Below are 20,764 nucleotides of genomic sequence, written 5' to 3' on the forward strand. Positions count from 1 at the left end.
CCGCCCGCGCCCCGAGCGCGAGTGGCAGAAGCGGCAGCTCCGGCTCCCGTCCCCGCCGAAACCGCATCGGCAGCAGCAGCCCTGGCCCGGACAGGGACACCCCCCCACCCTCGGCCCCGTACCTACGCGTGGGGAGAAGCCGCTCACTCGCTGCTACACACCTGGGGGAAGTGCCGTGCTGCGGGGAAGCCTCCCCCCAACCTCACCTAGCCCCCTTTCCCCTCCTGGCCTACCTGGATGTTCTCAATCCATCCTTCACCCGTGCAGCCTCCTCATCCTCACCTTAAACCAGTGGATCTCCTCTCTGCCGGTGGTGTGTCCCGCCCCCCCCCCCCCCCCGCCCCGCAATGAGAATTTCTCCACCCCAAGACCCCCAGAAGTACCTCTCTGGTCTTCAATTCCCCCTTCGCTTTCCCCCCCCTGCTGGGAATAGCTCCCTCAGCCCTCATGAGACCCAACCCGTGCACACCAAACAGCTCCAGCACGTCACTTCTACCAGCCCCATCTCACCCCCGTCTCACCCCCAGCCCAGGCAGGCAGGCTCGGGCTGCAGAAGACAGCGGCTGTCCTTGAGCCGGGCCGTAAGGAAACTTGTCCCGTCCTTTTGCACCGACACACTCCAGCCCCAGCCCCAGCCCGCACACCCACTGTGCAGAGGCAGGGGCAGTGCTGGCACATAAATCAGAGCTTCCAGGTGAAGCAGTTCAACCTCACTTCCCCACGGCTGACAGCTGCCAGATAAGCACATCCAAGAACAAGGAATTTAACCATGAGAGGGAGATGCCCCAGTTCAAAGCCAGCCCCCCTCACTGTAACAAAGTCAGAAGGCTGCTAAAGAAGTTCGGGACCGCACAGATGCCTTCTGTTATCAACCCCTGGTGAAAATCCTGGAGAAGTGAGCTAGAAAAGCACCCTTTGAGATCAGTTCTTCAGGCAGCAAAGGACAGCATGACTGCACAGAAAAGACACCGGTCTTTCTTCCAGGCTGTCACTCAGTAGGTCTTCTGAGACCACAGCCGTGCAATCCGGTGTGAGCATACAGTGTTACAGAAAGAAATACAAAAGGTAGAGCTGTATCAATGTTTGAGGTGGAAACAGCCATTTTAATCAAAAACTTTAAAGAAACCCCCTCAAACACAAACACCCCAGAGCTACCAGCCATCCAACCACCCCCCGGTATCAGAAAAGATTTTGGCTGTAAAGATTTTGGGCTCCTGAAGCACATCACTGCTCCTCTAGCAGTACTACCTGCCCAGAGGCAACTACAGTTCCTAACTCCAGCAGATCTTAGAAGCATGACCTGAGCACTCACCATCTACATGATAAAGTACTATCAGTATGAAAAAAGCTATCCTAATTTTCAGCTGCTGTCCCACCTCAGTTTCTGAAGTTTAAGAGCTACACCTTGAATCCACTGGTGGGGAAGAGAAAGGCCAGGGAGAGGGCAGCAAGTTGTGACAGCCTTTCAGACCTGTCTGGGCAGAAGCTGCAGTCCTCCTCCCTGCTACCAGCCTTCTCAGGTGTGCAGGAAAGAGTTGACCCATGCCTTCTGAGACACCCTTCCAAATCAAACAGGAACCCCTTTACCTGTGGCAACCACACCACTGGCTCGCAGGTGTTGTCCCCTTCCTCTCCAGATCTGCATCCCAGCTGTACTGCTCTCCTGATGCCCCTCTCTGAGCACCGCACCCTGCGCTGGCCTTACACCAGTTCACCTCGGATGTATTACTGCTGTTAACCACTCTCTCATCATAGGGAGCAACAGAAGCCCTGGGGACCTGTTCCAGTCCAACGCCCTGCTCAGAGCAGGGTCAGCCAGCAGGTAGCTCAGGGATGTATCTGGTTTTAAGCACCTTTGAAGGAAACAAACCTCTCAGCAACCTGCTGGTGCCTGTCCTGGGATGAACTTTTCCCCCTCCCATTTAAACAGAATTTCCTCCATTTCGGTTTGTGCCCACAGCCTCATGGAGGAAATCCCAGCTCCATCTTCACTTTCCCTCCACATGGTATTTGCACGTCTAAGGTGCTCCAGAGCCCTCTCTTCGCTCCAGGGTGAACAATCCCAGCTCTCAGCCTCTCCATGTGGCTCCAAAGCTCTTTGGCATCTTCAAGGCTCTTCACTGGACTCACTCCAGTACATCCATGTCCCTCTTGTGCTGGGGAGCCCAGGACTGGACCCAGCACTCCAGCAGTGGCCTTCCCAGTGCTGAGGGGAGAAGGACCACATCTCTGACCTTGCTGGTGACACTATCCTGTTCCTGATGCAGCCCTGGAGGGGCGCTTGGCCTCCCCTGCCCCAAAAGCAGATGGGACTCAGAGCTGGATGTGCCTTCAGGGAGTGTTGCACGTGGTGCCACGTGCAATGCAGGGGACAGTGCAGTGGCCAGGGACACCAAGTCCCAGTTCTCTGAACAGAAACCTGATGGAGCTGAGCTCAGGTTTTCCAATGCAATACTGAAAATAATGCAGTTAAACCTGTGCTTTGACATTCAAATAAAGGCTGTTTTCAGAACAGGTGAACCATGGCAGACTCATCTGAGAAGAGTGAGACCACCATTCCCTCCCCCCCCCCCCCCCCCCCCCCCCTTGCCATATATATCACAGCCAGTGGCACAGCTTAACAGAAAACCAAAAGTCCTCCCTGGGGGAGGTCATTATGTCCCACTCACAAGGACCACAGCTCAGTATTACATCAAACTCCACCATTTGAATTGGGATAAAACTCAGAAGTAATTTAAGAGTTATTAGAGCTGCTAAGGATACACACCATGTTACTCATTTAATGCCGTAACACCCACTTCATACCTCACAGCTCATGGTCTCTGGTCTGTAGAACACAGAGCCCCCTGTTACCTGGAAACTCCAGTTTCTAGAATAGGGGAATATAAAACTCCAAACATACCTCTCCCCTGTGCCTCCAGGACAAAGAGGTGTCAGTAGAGGTCTTACAAGCAGAGACTCTGCAGTTATGATTCCTGCCAGGCCTTCAAGGCTTTTTACCTGTGCAGAAGGATGACCTCCCATCCCAATACTGAAATGGACTCCAAGGGAGAGGACAACTGACAGGGACAAGCGGGGTATCACTTACCTCCCCTTCCATGGCACGGGGTAAGAGGGATTTAAGCAATTTATTCTGAAAGAGACTTGTTTAGCAAGGCCTGAAGCCACGTTTTAGTACTGCATTAGTATTGCAGCTTTATTTGGGAAAGACGACCTGTAACTTGTGCGGGGCTGCTGGAACAGAGAAGACAAATGCAAGCAAACACCTACTCAGGTGTATGAACACACAATGGCTTTGGAGAACACCTAAAGGGGTCCAAAGAAGGCCAGAGGAGAAAGAACAAACCACATAGCTCAAGCTTAACAAGTGGTGTACCTAACACGGCAGCTGGATGAAGAAAAAGCAAACACAGCACTTGGACTCTAACTCAGTGCACCATAAAAGCTCACTCTCTCTCAGCCTAAGAACGCACACACCCCAAAATACTCTGTATTATTTGTAACCAGTACCCAACAGGAGTACTTGGGCAACATCCTACAACAGACTGGGTACTCCACAAGTCAAATTTGAGGAGTAGGGCAAATCCCAAAGTGCACGACCACACAATACACACAACCTGCAGTTTATCTTGGGCTGGGCAAATTAGAAATAAAAATATCTGTATGCTCTTTCACATCACCCTGGGCTCACCCAAGGCCCCAATTTTGTATAAATCTAAAGATTCAGAGATGGCCACGGTATGAATATTCATCCCTATCAAGAGAAGTTAGGTATCCAATGGCATTGCAAGTAGGAACCTCGCTGCATCTTTAAGCTACTGTGCCTCGGCAGGATACGGCCCCGGGTCCAGCCCACTCCATCCTCCCGCACCTCCATTTGCACTACTGTAAGCGGGAGAACAATACCTCTCAGGGCTTACCTGCTTAACGCATGCAAAGCCCTTCAGCATTCTCCCACAATCCCCTTATTGATGTGCAAATCGCTGTATTCTTACTCTTCTGGGATAATGAGTTTAATTTGATGACTTACAGAAGGAGGCCTCTCAGCAGGGACATTTTCATGTGAAGGCTCCCTTAGCGGGTGCTGGTGGGGGTGAGGATTTCGGCAGCAGTAGTTCAAGGGACAGATGGTGAAGGCATATCTCTCTTCGCTTCCTGCCCTATCACAGCCATACTGTGATACCTTCTCAAACAGAGAATTTGAAAGAGGCACTGGAACAACATGAAAGTGAAGAAAGGACCCTGAAATTCCTTGTTTAAGCTTGGCTTTGTAATCTGAAGAGGAAAACAGATGCTTTTTATCATATAGTAGGTTAAAATAACCTTTTGTTTATTTGGCTCCTAACGTACCCTACTCACCCAACACAGTTCATACCCGATCAACTAACTAATGGGACAGCTGAAAAGAGTTATTCCAAGACCCCCCTGCTTCTCCTGCCTGGTTTATGCCATTGTGAACACACTTCAACAGTGCAGCATGCTAGAGATGCTGCTGGCAGAAAGCTGGTGTTTGACTCAAATGCTGCTCTGTTTGTGCTTGCAGCCGTGACTACAAGTGCCTGAAGTGAGTGACCCAGAACAGCGCCAGCTTCTCCCCCAGGCATTTCGGAGGTCAAGTCCAAGCAATCAGAATTTTGACTCATTTTAGCAAACATCATCATTAAGTCTGAAACTAGAAGAGAGTTTAAGAGGAAGTATCATGCATTATTTTCCCCCTCATAGGTATTTCACACCGATGGCATCAGTCACACTATTGTACCTGTAATTTAGTTAAATACTGATAACAATTTTTTCTGGAGCAGATTTCCTATTCGATTGCAACAGCTTCAAGGTTAACTGAAAAGGCTTCCATGGAAGCGGATCTTTTCTTCATATTTTTGGAAAAGGCAATTGGTAATTTACAATTTCAGTTGCTGTCTCAAATGGTAAGATCTACTAGTAATAGGAAATGCATCTCTTGAAATGGAAGCTCTTGTCGGTGTCCTTTGAAGTGGGTTCCTGAATGCAAATTCTCCATGAACAGTGAGGCCACAAAACAGAACCCTTTCAACGGCAGTACCACAGAACTTCTGCTAGTGGTTGAACTAATTCTACCTAACTGAAGTGAAAGGACATGTTAGAAACACAGCATGAACACAATGCCTTCCCACCTCCCCCACTTCCCCCAGAATAAAACCCAACAAACCCAAGCCCTCACCCAATAGGAAAACCCACCCCAAACCCAAGAGGTCCCATGTCAGTTGCAGTGATACTAGTGAGCCTTCCCAGCGCTGGTAACCGTATTTTGAGCTAATTAGAGGAGGAGTGCTGGGTACAGATAAGGATCCAGGGGTATGACAAGCCATTAAAACAGCTTTTCACAGATTTTTCTATTTCCATGGATTCTTCCTGTTGTGATACGTGTCTGGTTAGTTCAGGATTAAATTTAGGGTAATACCAAGAAACAGAGAACCATTTCAAAAATCTTTTCTTCTCTATACTTTGCTGGTTCAAGTCAGTCTGCTGATAGTGTGAGCACTTTGCTGGTAGATGGTGGTGGTGAATACAGCTTACTTCCTCTGACCCAAAGCTGGGAACAGAATGGAAAAAGACCCAACTGACATAATTTGCCTCTGGCCTCATCACCCTGTAGGATGCTCCCTGCACTGAAGGAGAAACCTAGGAGGAAAGGAGGTAAAACAGTTGCAGTAACAAGGAAACACACTAATGCCCAGTGTAGTTTTCTAAAACAAAGAGCAGAAAACTACTGACAGCAACATGGAGTAGCACTCAGGTTTTTATCTTCTCATTACTAGTCTCTGGAAGGAACATCAAAGATTAAGATGCCACACAACATCTCTGAAAACAGAGGAGAGCTAAAGCATGACACACCCAGAGAGGCTCATGTTTTTCTACACTGCTTCTGTTTTATTTTGATAGAAGAATGTCCCTTCAGAAACATTCAGCATTTTTACAGATGTTTACTGAGGCTGCCAAAACATAACTGCCATTTGAGTTACTTATTACCAGTTCCTTTTTCTTTCCCAGTGTAACTGGTTCGGTAACCAGATGAAATACAGATATTACCATTTCACTGCAGAACTACAAACTGTTTACAAAGTGTTTACACTGTTTCCAGTGGGGAAAATATTAAGAAAAAATACTCTAAACATGAAGCTGCCACAATGAAAGACCAGACCAAGAGAAAACCCACACCTCCATGACTTCTAACTTGTCTGGCATTCTTACAGCAAAGGACTGCTATATTCCTTTTAACAGATGTGATGAAACTCTTAACAGAACTATCCCTGAGAAGAAAGATTTCAGGCATAACTTGAGGATCATAGTTCATTGGGAAAGGACACTTCAAGACAATGTGTGACAGGACTGTGATTGTGACAAAGAAAGAAAAACCTCATTGGGGAGTTTTTCATATGACAGATTTGTATGAAAAAACACACAAGCAAAGATCTTTATCAACATAACACTGCATGAGAAACTTTTAAACTCACCCAACCTCCAAAACACATCTGCATCATAAATCCAAACCTAAATGTGATATAATCAGATCTGAGCAATTTAATAATAATCTGAACAACAGCTAAAAGTAAAACTAGTAATTATTAAGAAGTAATTGCAGCTTTATGATAATAAAAAGCAGCTCTGACAAGATACATCTACAGTCTACACCAAAAAAGACTTGAAAATGCAACCTTAAGATACATTTGAGTAGCAGTTTTCATTTTCAGGACCTTTATTTCTAGATCAAAGCACTTACTGGATGCAAATACTACAAGTATCATGAGAAAGCATACACATTTTCACATTACTTCAGCTCAGCTGCATGTACTGAATTGGAATATAATGCAAACAAGTTTTCAAAAAATTATTCATAACACTTGAGTCAGGTGTTTCTTTACCACTGACTTCGCTACAAAGAAGAAAAATCCAAATCCCAGCAATGTTACTGCTCCCATCTTTACTAATCTTTTTTCTGAGGTGGGTGCTTTTTCTGGAAGCTTCACTTGGCTGGAGTCATTCTTCTGCTCATGCTGAGGCAGATGTGAAGTTCATGTAAAAAGTGCAATGAAGAAAAAAAAGTTAGTGTGAAGGCTTCTTAAGTATGCTATCTTATGTGATTCTTAGGGCCATGCATCTAAGATTGGTATCACCTCCTCCTCACTCTGTGCCCTACTTCAATGAAACAGACCTAGCTAAGCCTTTATCTTGTGTATTACAGAATGGTTATCAGGTATTAGATAAACAGCTTGTTTAAAAACTCAATTCCTCAGGAGTAAAACACACTGCTAACTCCAATGGTCAAATATTTTAACCAGAATTTTTACCGTTTAATTCCTACTACAACTGTTTATTAAAACAGCATGTTAAATACATAACAGATTAGAGTTCCTTGAAATTAAAGGGAGAGTGGAAAGTGCCTTAATGAGTGCCTGCTCAAACACATGTGAGGAGTGGAGGAGCTTTGTCATAAGCAGAGCAGGGTAAGGTCCCCATTCCTACCTTAGTTCCTAATGCTTGGAAGTCCATCTCATTTACTGTGCTTTTAAAAATTATATGCTACAGACAGAACATGTACTGCTGGCAGGGTCTTGCAATGGTTAAGCTTAGCAAACAGTACGGAAGATTTTAAGGGAATTAATACAAAAACTTATCTAAAAGGCTTTAACTGTTTCACATAAATTGGCACGTTTCATAGTAAATGGATTCAAAAGGGCCCCACCATAAATTAAGTAGCACAAAAATGTTTTGTACTAAAGTCTTCACCAGTGAAACTCTGAAGACACCACCATATTTTAACAGCACAGACATGACATTTTTTAAGTAATTAGAAAGCTAATGTTTAGCATCTCTGTTTAACACTGGGTACAGAGCCACCATGCTTCATCTTGACAGCTAGAAAACCTTAAGCACAGAAAAGAGCCAAGTCAAGTGGCATCTAACCCAGATCCCCCCCAGCCCTTGTAACTGGCCTGCATGCACAGAATGCAAACACTCACAGACACTTGATTTTTGCATATGCAAAAAAAGGAACATGAATAGCTAAAAAGTCTTTGCCACAATCTCAATCTACCTCTTCAACATATTTGGTGCTAAGTGATTTACTGGGAGAAGGCTGTTATATTGTGCTAAATTTACTTAAAACTACAGGAAATTGCATTAGTACTATTATACTCAAGGTCTGAGTTCCACATGGCTTCGTTCAGCAACAGATTCCTTTCTGACACTGATGCTCCATTTACTCTACCCCAGCAGCCATTCCTTTTACTAGCCTATTACTTAAAATGACCCCATCTGACAAGAGCGTGTCATTGTGTTGGTTTGAGAATGACTGATGTGGTGCTAACATCCAGCCTTGACCTCTCCCACCCTCTTCTTTTGTCACTCTGCAGAGTTATCTGGGATGCCTCCCATTCAATCCATAAAACTTTAGTATCTTCCTTCTGAGTCAATAATTCCAAACAAAAGATTCCTTAATTAAGAAGTAAGAGTGTGAGGATTCTGAGTGGTATCTATCGCCACAGTGCTTGTTCACAGCACAGGGATACATTCCACTTCAGTCTTCACTGTAGTAGAAAGTTTGACTGTACCTTCCTTTGGAGGCTGTCCACGTTGCTGTGGAATATTCTAGATTGTTTCTCACTCTGTCCATCAACAGGCTGAAAAGGGAGATGCAATGTCCAGGCTATAGTCAGAGAGCCAGTGCCAGACCAAGGCACTAAACACTTCACGGATGGATGCGGCATCTGAGGCTGCAGGCAGGAGCCTGTGCCTGGTATTTAACCACCTACCTCACTCGCACATACTCACCTTCTCCAGGCACTTCAGTTTGGCCACCTCTTCTCCCAGCTGTTCCACGCTGCAGACCAAGTCTTTGTAGGCTTCAGTAAAACTCTTAGTCGGTGCCCACTTCAGTACCATCTGTTAAGTCACAGTTATTTGCCAGAATTACTGTAGATCATCAGTTAATATTCTTTAATGTACCATAAAAGACAATGTCAGAGAAAGGCTGTAACTGCAGTTATGCTGGGCTTTCTTTGTACAATTTGTGCACAACATGATCTACTACTATCAACTTTTACAGGAAACTTCTGTCACCTCAACTGCCCTATCAGCAGAAACACAAAGAATCAGCTTTACCTCCTTTAACAGGGTGGCTTAACTCTTCCAAATACATTATTTTAAAAAGCATCCTTTAGAGAAAGGACATCAGTCAGCTCTGTGCAACTATACAATGATCAAGATGTTTGACAAATATCAATATTTTTCACTTCACAAAGTAGAATAATATTCTAGAATAGAGTAATATACTGTGAATCAATCTTTCTTTGGTTGAATACCTTGTGAGAGTTGTGGAGGAAATGCTTATTCACGGTCTGCACAGGAACGATCAGCTTACTACACTCTTTATTCAACTTCTGCAGAAACTTGATGAGTTCATCTCCACTACAAGACCAGAACAACAATCTGTTGCTAAAGGCTGTAACTTTTTTCAAGCTAAATATTACCTATGCATTTCCAATGTCAGTCAGCAAGTGAATCAGACATTGTTTCATTACATAAAACATAAAATAAAATAAACCAGTATTATTTTAACACAGGGTATACAAATACTACATTTAGCATCTTAACAAATTTGGGGGCTTTTAGGTGTCCATGCCCCTCCCTCTGCCCCCCCACCCCACCCCCCATGGAAGGACAACAACTTGTGATCTGGAATATTCAGCTAGTAAGACACACTGAAAGCTAAGTATCGCCCAAAAGATTTTCAGAAACATTCTCTTAAACCTCAATTTCTGTTTCTAGCTTTCATCATTCCTGTGTTATTGATGAAAACATCTTATTTACCTGCCACACATGTAATTTAACACACTGTGCATAACAACTACAACACTGTTTTCCTGTGCACATGTACATACAGGTCACAGTCTCGCAACACCAGAAACAGAGAATTTCTAGTCAATTTTATGCTGGCAGATCAATATTCCTGGCCTCCAGCTTACTGTTTTGGGTAAAAAAGAAAAAAATCTGCTTTACACTTTGGAGCTAGGATTTAGTCTCCAGCATACTGTAAGACAGAAGAATCCAATAAATAATCCAATAATAAATGGATCTGGAAATCCATTCCTCAGAGCCTAAAATATCTGATGTTATATACTTTGAATAAAATTTGTACTTAGTGCTCAAATATCAACAGGAGAAAAGCACAGAAAAATGTATGACTAATTAAAAAAAATACTATTTATTTCAGAACAATGTAACTGAACATTTAGGGTAAAAAACCCAAACACTAAACAATCACATCTGGAGAGACTCTGAAAGTTTCACACACATTACTAGCATCAAGCCATGCTCATTAAATTTTCTTTCTACTTAGAAGGACAAGTTTTTAGCTGGCTAGGATCAGACATGGCACCTTCTGTGTTTTGTCATAAAGGAAATTATTTTTAGGAATTCTGGAAGTATTCTCAGCAAAAATGAATTATGTCACAGACATGAAATGGGGAAGGAAAAAAAGGAAAAGAAAAACACTCACACTTCTCACACTTCTTTATTATGGCAATACTAATTCTTATAAATCATCCTCATAGAATTTTCTATCTGTTGCAGTGATATATTCTTATATTTGCAAATGGAAATAATTTTAAAACCCCTATTTTTTTAAAAAAAAGAATTAATGGCTGTCAAAACACCAGTGGCTAAACAGTGCTAGACACTCTGAGTTTATAATCAATCAGTTCAACATTTTCTACTATGTTAGTTTTTCTATGACTTAATGACTGATTCTCCTTCTCACAGAATGACTTTGAACAAGTGGGAAGTAAAATCTTTATATCATAGCATGTAAACATAGCCTATGATTTTAGTCTCAAGGTCAGATTCCTAGAATACGTGTCAAGCCACATTCTAGCAAGCTGTGCAGTGCTTGCCATAACTGAAACGCTGTCATATTTTGTGGAACTTGATCTTTAATCAGTCATTTGCTGGTTTTGAGAAGGACATACAATCAAAACCCATACTTGTACTAGGAAGTAGCAATGCCACCGGTGAGAGAGACTCTACCAGACATCATGTGGGTTTTTTATTCTATTTGGCTACACATGCAGTGAACTGCTAGCTTTTTCTACTTCTCCAACTATTCCCTCTATTCAGATTTTTAAGCTGTTCTCCCTGAATGTATATATGTGGCACTATGGAACGAAGCATATCACAGAATCGTAGGGGTTGGAAGGGACCTCGAGAGATCATCGGGTCCAACCCCGCTGCCAGAGCAGCTCCCTAGCTGCAGGGTGGCGTCCAGACGTGTCTTGAATATCTCCAGAGAAGGAGACTCCACAACCCCCCTGGGCAGCCTGTCCCAGGGCTCTGTCACCCTCACTGTGAAAGTTCTTCTGCATATTGGTGCGGAACTTCCTGTGCTCCAACTTGCAGCCATTGCCCCTTGTCCTGTCTCCACAGACCACTGAAAAGGGGCTGGCTGATTCCCCCTGCATCCCCTGCTTCAGATATTTATAAACATCTTTTCTGCAGGCTGAACTGTGCCAGCTCACTCAGTCTTTCCTCATGGGGGAGATGTTCCAGGCCCTTAATCATCCTCATAGCCCTCCTCTGGACTCTCTCCAGGAGATCCCTGTCTCTTTTATACCAGGGAGCCCAGAACTGGACACAATACTCCAGGTGTGGCCTGACCAGGGCAGAGTAGAGGGGGAAGATCACCTCCTTCGACTTGCTGGCTACACTCCTCTTGATGCTATGTTTCTACCATAAAAATGTACAAAGCTTAAAGAGGACAAAGTGCTTTTGAAGTACAGCTAATGATTCCACATCCTTTGATAAGGAGAGCTGAACACTCAGGTGCCTGGCCTACAGACTCAGCTCGGCAGCAAAGTGTCTATTGTGACAGGAACAGCTCAGCTGCCATCAGAGTGTTTCTGGTATATCTGCATTATACTGGTTTGCAGCCTCTTGTGAGCTGGAACTTCGGCACACGTACTAGCTGGCATCCGGATTCTCTTCTGAAAGCACATACTTGCTCTGATGGAGAGATCTCCTCACAGCACCAGGGTCCTGTACTAGACCATACATACCTCGCTTTCCCAGTCTAAGGCCAGTCTTTGAAGAGCTTCCCCAAATACCTTGCATGGTGTCCTCCCACATGTTGCAGCTCAAACTTGGCATTGTGCTTCAAAAACGTACCTGAAGCAGCTGCAAAGCCTCGTTTGTATCAACACAGCAACGGATGTAGACACAGGCACAGTACCAGCATCAGGAAACCAGACAGACTCATGGAATCAAGGTACACAAGTCAACCCTGTGGCAGGACCACACCATGACATGACTGCTACACACAGTGTCAGTGTGATTCAGCTGCCTCCAACAGATGGTGACATCTACAGAACGAACTTGAGATCAAGCACATTCTTCAGTCCAATGGCCAACATGGCTAATGAAGAGCCTAGCCTTACAGTACCCAAATAATGCAGACAGCTCTCCCAGTATTCTGGAGAGGGAGGAAATCTAACAGAGCAGCAGCACAGTCAGGTCACTAGCCAAAAGGTACACACACTTTGAGAGGAACTGAACCCTTACTTACCTAGGCAGTAGAAAGCTATTTAATTAGTAGACTGGATGCAAGGAGGAGTCTCTTTCCACAATGCTACTCTTGCCAAGCCACTGCAAATGGTGGTGGGACTGGGAAGAGAGAAGCTAACTCTCTAGAGGTGCAACCACAGTAGGAGGAAGGACCAGCATCTCCAAAACAGTCTTTAAGTTAAACATACACAGTTCAACTGACTAAAGCCTCCAAAAGGCAATCCACAGTTGTGGTAAGAAATCTTAACTGACCCTTACACTTCACTATAACCTTCATTCTTCTTTTTGCACAGGATGTGGAGAGTGCTCTACCACTGCTTAGGGGATTGGTAAACTTTAGTAAGGTTGCTGTTCCCCTCAGCTCAGGCCTGTCTTTCACTGGAATGCTACACAGGAGTCACATTCATGATATAAAATAGACATGTACAAGTAATTAGTAATTAGTTTATCAGTTGAAAATTAAAGCCCTGTGCAGAAATTGGATGCATGTCTCCCTCCCAGACATCTCTTTATTGCATCTTGCAATCAGGCAAATTTGACTGCAGAACCAACATAGCCTGCCTTGTCTAGAGACACAATGGAGAATTTGAGAGACCACATCATGTTGGCTTTGAAAGGGTCCCCAATGCCCTTGAAGCACAGGGAAGCACAGAGGCTAAAACCTCATTTTCATGGAGAAATAACAAAAATCTGCTCACTGAAGCCAATCAGAGAAATTAAAGAATGAGTTAATACTGGAGCCCAAGAAGCAGGTTCAGAGTTTATGACACAAACATAAGATAGTGAAAACCCTGCACAGCAAACCCTGTTTGAGGTGCAATCAACTCATCACTCAGACTGCCAAAGCAACAGTAACTGGTACACTCTCATGAATGTTATGCATGGGGTAAGGGGTGAGAGAATTTCATCTTTGAGCTAAAGAAAATGATGCAGACACCTTGAATAGTCCAGATTTCACTTCCATCTCTTTAGATACAACATTCATACCTCATCGCTTCGGAGAAGTCCTCAAGTCTTTCTCCTCCCATTTGTAGCTCCTTAATAGCATACAGGAGTTTATGTTGATCTCCAGGATTTGTGATGCCAGCCTAAACCCAGAGTAATCACAAACATGACTTAATACTTATTAGACAACAGTACCATTTATTGTATTTCTAGTGAGAGTCAAAAGAACTTGCTTTTAAGTTACTGCAGCCAACTACAATGTATGTAACTGCCAAAGGAGAAAACAGAACCAGAGAAATTATTCAGAAAAATTATTCAGTGATGCAAACCAGAATTACAAGAGCTGAGGGAAAGCCAAACTGCAATTGCACAAGATACTCAAAAATCAGTTTAAGTTTTGTAAAAAGCTAGTAGCAATTTTGGTTAAGTACCCCTGTGTTGTTAGGATGCTATGCTCTTCTGTTTCAGAATCGTCTCAGTCATCACTTACAGTGGATTAATCAGTCACCATGCTGGTGGGACAGCATTAACTCAGACAGAAAAGGCAATTATCAAATCAGCATCAAATGGAGGATTTTACAGAAGGAGGTCAGATTTTAAGAAGGGCTTTTACAAACTTTTGGGTGTGTATTTTTTTACAAACTGGTTTCATAAGATACTGTACTTCTTTCTAAAGCCTTATTTACTTATAGGCTCTCATTTTATTAAGTAATTAAGTTACTTCTATGAAGAAATCTAGTTGTTCACACTACCTACACAAAAACTCTAATGATTCGAGACCAGTAGAAAGAGAGAGAATACAATATGTTAGAGACACATTCAGCTGGATGCTTCTACCATGGAACAGCCTGTAAAAGCTGCTGTCCTTCAGCTAAATAAAAAGGCATATTTATGAAGACAGAATAGGTTTCTCACCTCAAGTTAGGAACCAAGTCTAAATACCACAACATCAGTTTATACACTCCCTAAACTCAAGTCAGTTCATCTGCTATGCTCCTGGCTAACACTGCAAGCAACAAAAAGGTCTCAAAAGTGTTCAAGGCTTTTTGCAATTTTTAGCTGAAGAAAAGCACAATTTTCTCTGGAAGATACCCACTGTGTAACTAGAACTAGGTTTTCTAAGTGATGCCTGGCACAGAAAACAGTCAGTTGTGTTATCCATCAATATCTGAGATGACAATTTAACTTATATTTAAATTCTAAACTGAGAGTTTCCTTGCAGAACACTTAAGAAAAAAAAAAAGAATCCATTTGTTCAAAGGGAAGGGATTCTGTGGCAGATTGAATGCTCATCCTTGCTCATCTGGCCAGCTGCTGGGCAACACAGGACCTCTGATGTTAGAAGCCCCAAGAAGGCTTTTTCACAGAGGTGAAAAAGCTCATAATGCCAGCTCCAAGTATGACTTTTGTTCCCAACTCTCCAGGTGAGTACCTGGGCTCAGCAGGAAACGACCACTCTGGAATCTGAGACCTCAAGGACCCCAGAGTCTCCAAATCTAGATCATACAGGGGCTCTCACTGCTGTTTAAGGGCCTGCAATCTGCAGCCTCAGAAATGTGCAAGATGTTTGTGTTTGCAGTTTCCCAGCTGCCTGCAATCATTGCAGTAAGAATTTTGAATGAACAGCTGACAGTACACATCAGATCAAAATGCTAGGCAGTCTCTCCTTCTCAGATGGTGCTGAGCAGCAGCTCTAGGGAAGAGAAGATGCATGGAGAAATGCTTGCTTTATGCAAGACTACTGTTTCTGATGCCCAATTCACTGTGGCTCCACAAAACAGTCCTCCAGGTTCTCCACCAGGTGTTCAGAAATGACAAGTAACATGTAACTATGAGTTCACAAGTGTGTCTTTACACATTTCAAAACTGTGTTCTAACTCTAAACACAAGTAAATTCTTCAGTAATGTAAAAGCCCAACGAGATTAATTGGGAGTTTAACTATAACTACAGGTGTCAAGAAGTTCTGACTTTCCAATAGGCTGCCATGGGTACCTGAACAAATTGAACACGTCTCCTTGGTTAAAAACCACTAGCAGCCTTAAGAGAGAAAGATCTGCGTTCCCTAGAAATAACTTGCTTTATGTCAAGCTCTAAGTTTGCTCCATTTATTAGTTCTCAGCCCCATCTGGTATGAACTGTTTTCTTAATGCTTATGAAGCATTACAGCTGTTATTTCATATTTCACGACACTGAGGTAAGGGGATTTCTGTGAGAGCAGCAAGTTTATTTTGAATATAATTAACAAATCAAGTAAGTCCTTCCAAGTCCAGAACAGCAGTTATTCTTGAAAATTTACACTATCTTGCTTAAAGCAGGAATTACTGTGAAGGCTGGGATTGCTTATGAGATGCCATATTCTCATTCCTAGAACAAGCAGATCAGGGTACAGCTTCTGACCAGCGTAGCAGGAAGATACTGTACTTTGCTTCCCTGTAACTACAACATAACTTCATCCTTCTGCAAACAGATCAGCGACTGATCACCACCACATCTTGAGGATATCGTTTAGTATGAAACGTGGTAAGTCATCAGAGCCAAAGCCTTCCTCCACTGAAGTAATTCTTAATCTGAGGTACAAGGTATGGAATTTAAGTGATAGACAAGTCCAAACTACTTCCCAACACAGAGGTATTTTCCCTTTCTAGACCACCTCCACTAACATGAGGGTTACCCATAACCTGGCTGTCCATGCAGTGACAAATGCAAAGGAGTAAGAACAGTGCAAGATGACCAACTTCCATATGGATAAGGAAGCTTTTAAGTTGATGTTGGTTCAATTACACTGTAAAGTCCAAATAATGCAAGTACAATTACAAAGTGGTCAGATGTTTAAGCACGCACAAGTGCTGTACAAGAATTTGTTTATACCTGTAAACCAGACATTGTGCTGTCTGGATTCTGATTTCAGGCACACAACTCTAACAACATTTATTCTATTCTTTACTTACATAAATAAACCCCCTGAAAATCCCTGCCCCAAACTCACACTCCAGCAACAACATGACTCTTCTGTCACCTTTCAGATGGAAATGAAAGAAGAGCCAAACAACAGATTGCCTCAACTCATGAAAGATGACACAACTTCCCTGGTTTTATCTGAGAAGTATGTACCTTTGCCATCTAACCCAAGTGGCCACTATTTTTAATAGTCTGACAATTTTCTGACAAATATTAAATGCTTTTTTTGTGGGGAGACAGGGCACAGAGGAAGGAGAGCCCTAGAACCATGATATGGAAGCACACAGACCAGATAATTCTCTAATGGTGAAGTTCAACTTCTGGGTTTTATTTTGAATTTTGATGTGTCAGCTTTTTATTGTGCATTCTCAGCTACAGAACAGGATGGCAATTTCTCTTACTATAAATTAATACACATGTGAGAAAGGAATGTCCTTAGTCCTAAATGCTTCCAGAAGTGAAAGAATTACCTCTGTTGCTATCTTGTGTAACAATTGCTCAAAAAAATGGACAAAAAAAAAAAAAAAAGATCTGAGTGTTAGGACCAGCACAGAACCAGACAGCAACCTGAATATACACATCCCAGTATACTGAACAGACTTGCCCCAGTATACTGAACAGTTTATAAGCTCAAGGAATGCAAGGATTTCAGCTTGAAAGAGTAATTGTTTAGGCTCTGTTGTAGAATACAGATAAAGATATTTACAGAGAAAATATCTTTCTGATATTGCTTGATGGAGGAAAGTGTATCATGTTAGTGACAGGATTTCTCCCCGTTTCTGTGGATACAAAGCAGCTTGGTTCAGAGGCATCCATCAGAGGTCATTAATCTTTGTAGTAATAAGATCCAGGCTCTTTAAAATAGCTGGCTGTTAGCTGAAGATCTGCCATCACACTAAAAACTTTCAACTCTGGAGTTACGAGGAAACAGATTAGATTTGTTCTATCAGCAGCGTGGGGAGAAACTGTTTAGTACAGCTCTAAAACTGGACCGCATCAGGAACTCACGGTAACTTATGAAGTGCTAATAAGCCAGGAGTGTTATGTCATTTTTTAAATTCTCAGTTGAAGAGTCACTAATTAATGTCCACACACAAAGCACAGTTTATTTTTCATGAACTGTTTCCTGCTGTTGCAGAGCTAAGAGGCAAACCAAAACAGTTTTGTTCCTATATATATATAATCTTCCTGTGCAAGAGCAGCTCATCCAGGTATTCATTTCACTTTGTCTAAAAAAACCCTGTTACTGTAAGGAGCCTCAAGCACGTCAGAATACTGAACCAGAAGTTATCAGTGTGAAGTTACACCTCTTCAGTGAAGGAACTGTAAAGCTTAGCCATTCACTGAAGTCCACAGCTCTCTCCCCTTCCCACAGCGTCCCCTGGCCAAAACAAGCAATGATTACAACACGAAAACAGGCCACCAGTATGAACACAGACAACTGCAGTTTAAGGTCATCATGACCAAGACAGCACCTCTCACGACAATCTCCTTTAGGAGTAAGATTCCTGTCAGTGTCAGCTCTAGGATTCATGAAGCCCACACCAGGATGTTGTCCAATGGGCATGATCCCAAGGCATCAGAAAAGCAGGAAGATCCAAACATCCTGACGTGCCTTATAACATCTAAGTGAACTCTTAAAAATCTGTTCATTGACACAGCTTCCTACCTCTGAGAATACAGAATTCCTTCTGAGCTGTCAAAACACTGGAACTCAGTTCCAAGACAAAACTTCAGGCAAAACATCCTTGTGACACCAACTCTGAAGGCATATTAACATCTGTACGCACACGTTTGCTCCAGCTGCTAGAACACACGTCTCCTTGGTACCAGAGTATGGTGAAAAAAGCTGACACTGAGGACGTGGCTATCATCTGGAGCAGGGAGCAGGCTTAAATCAGCCATTTTAATGAGGTGTCTTTGGTATCCCACACAAGGTACAGAGTGCTCAGAAGAATCCCACAGCCTAAGTACTTGCATTGTTCCAAGGAAACTCCTATAATTGGATTTTACTATGGCATCCTCCTGTAAGCACAGCCAAGTCCTTAATTTCCCATGGGAATAATTCTAGCAAAGACTAAGGAAAAGCAACCACCCTATCTCAGCTGGAAACTGAAACCTTGTAACAATGCATCACTTAGACCAGGATGACAGCAAAATACCCACCTTCCTAGCTGCAGTAAACTGTAAGAAAACAAGTATTTTCTTTTTTGTAGTTTGGTAAGGTTTTACAAACCTGTGTGGTATATGGGATTCCACAATGTAAGAGAGGTCTTGTTTCTTCTATAGGATATACCAGCTCACAAAGGAGGACCACATTTAAAGTGGTTGTTTAGGATTATCTATTGCTAATCCTAGGACTGATTTTCTTTCAGGGAAGACATACTTAAATACTAAACATGATAAAAACTGAAATTTAGAGAACTATTTCCTGCTCATCCCAGCTCCCACATTGATGCAGCAAAGAAATACTGGGGACTTCCACTTCATAGTCAGATCTAGGCAGAATGCAAGGCAGGATGCAAGAATTCCTCTCTCAAAATTCAAAGCTGATCTTTGGGATTATATAGGTTAGAAAAGGTCTGTCTACATTGACATTAAATTCAAGAAGTTGCAGAAGACTGAAAACAGACCTTAAAAAAACCAAAAAAAGAGTAATTCTGAAAAGGTTAGACAAGGTAAGTTGATAAAAACAGTTAAGAAAGAGTAGAAAATGGAATTAAATTCTGAAGTAGTATACTGACCTGCATTAACTCAACTTTTTCCATGATCACAAGTTTTCTTAAAGCTATATCTTTTTCCTGTATAAAACAAAAGGTTGTCTGTCATCACAAAGAATTTCAGGAGAAAACAGTTTTCACTTATGTTTTACTTTTTCAGAAACAAAACCACCTACACAACACCAGTACTGAAGTAATGAGAGCTAATTTAGAAACATCATGTTGTGACCAATGCACCTAATCTAAATGAATCAATCCAGTTCAGTCCATTGCAGTCTAACCTAACAATCTATACAGAAACTTCAGTTTAATAAATTTACTTTAGTTAATATACCAATAATGATAACACTTTTTTAAGCTGTAGGTACATCTTATTTTCATGGGTTACTTTACAGATAACAGACACACCACAAACTTACCTTCAAGACTCCTTCTAAGTGTTCTAGACCAAGACCATGTAGAAACACTCCTGTATCATCAAAAACTGAATAGGAACTGTAAAAATAATGAGATTAGAGAGGAAGCTAGTGGAAATAAAAAAAACAGAACACCTAGAACACAACACTACAGAAAAGCTCCCCAAACAAAGCACTGGGGAGAAACTTGAAGTTGTACACGCCTGCCAATGACAACAGTAGCTCATAAGCATCATGGGGTCCAACTTCATCAAAATTTTCTAACTGGCTTTTCTGTTTAGTGAGTTAAATTGAGCCTCAAGGGAATAAGTTTCATAAATAAATGTAATTTTAAGTAGCTAACTGTTCCAACTGAACCTTAGAGTTAGGTTGCAAAAGCCTAAAAGAATCCCCAAGTAGGGCTAAGGATAATTACCTACTCTTATCAGATAACATTCATATAATTGGATTCAGCCCTCAACTGTTACCGCTTCTGGTTCCTTTTAAACAAAAAAAGGTTATAAAAACCCAGGCATGTCTTTAATTAAAAAGACAATGGAAATTACGTTCTGGTACAAATTTTGTACCAGACTAGACTGAGGAAGTAGTACAACCCTGCTGTAGGTTCAGGGTGTAACATTTATAAACAATAGCAATGAACTGAATTAAAACCAAAAAGCAGATCACAGTAGTGTAGACAGGACTACTGCAACTGCTACAGAAAATATTTTGCCAAAATCCTGATTTAAGAGATAGCTTGCTCCACCTTATCTGTAGGGCTGACATGAAGGTTTGCCTCCTTTTCACATCTAAGACTTAAAGAATTCCTACTAAAATTTGAAGAAAGAAAGAGAGAAGGGAGGGAAGGGGAAGGGGAAGGGGAAGGGGAAGGGGAAGGGGAAGGGGAAGGGGAAGGGGAAGGGGAAGGGGAAGGGGAAGGGGAAGGGGAAGGGGAAGGGGAAGGGGAAGGGGAAGGGGAAGGGGAAGGGGAAGGGGAAGGGGAAGGGGAAGGGGAAGGGGAAGGGGAAGGGGAAGGGGAAGGGGAAGGGGAAGGGGAAGGGGAAGGGGAAGGGGGGAACCAAACATCCCCCTGACCCCCAATCCCCAAAAGCAAACCGTTGTGAAAATTATTCTGAATAAATTAATAGACTTTT

The 20,764-nt window shown here is 42.6% G+C and overlaps 1 protein-coding gene across 1 annotated transcript in view; it reads right to left on the reverse strand.

Moving 5' to 3' along the window:
* Positions 1 to 6,869: 6,869 nt before the first annotated feature.
* The window catches only part of ASZ1 (ankyrin repeat, SAM and basic leucine zipper domain containing 1), a gene marked incomplete at both ends in the record, with an annotated part of 42,885 nt that continues 28,990 nt past the window's right edge, over positions 6,870 to 20,764 (reverse strand). The window contains 6 exons of the mRNA XM_084279837.1: positions 6,870 to 7,031; positions 8,809 to 8,919; positions 9,339 to 9,465; positions 13,579 to 13,679; positions 19,240 to 19,296; positions 19,635 to 19,710. Coding sequence (XP_084135963.1) covers positions 6,870 to 7,031; positions 8,809 to 8,919; positions 9,339 to 9,465; positions 13,579 to 13,679; positions 19,240 to 19,296; positions 19,635 to 19,710 — 634 coding nt within the window. The remainder of the gene's footprint in view (positions 7,032 to 8,808; positions 8,920 to 9,338; positions 9,466 to 13,578; positions 13,680 to 19,239; positions 19,297 to 19,634; positions 19,711 to 20,764) is intronic.

This window comes from Gallinula chloropus (genome assembly GCF_964237585.1).
Source record: "Gallinula chloropus genome assembly, chromosome: 1".
In the NCBI taxonomy this organism is placed as follows: Eukaryota; Metazoa; Chordata; class Aves; order Gruiformes; family Rallidae; genus Gallinula; species Gallinula chloropus.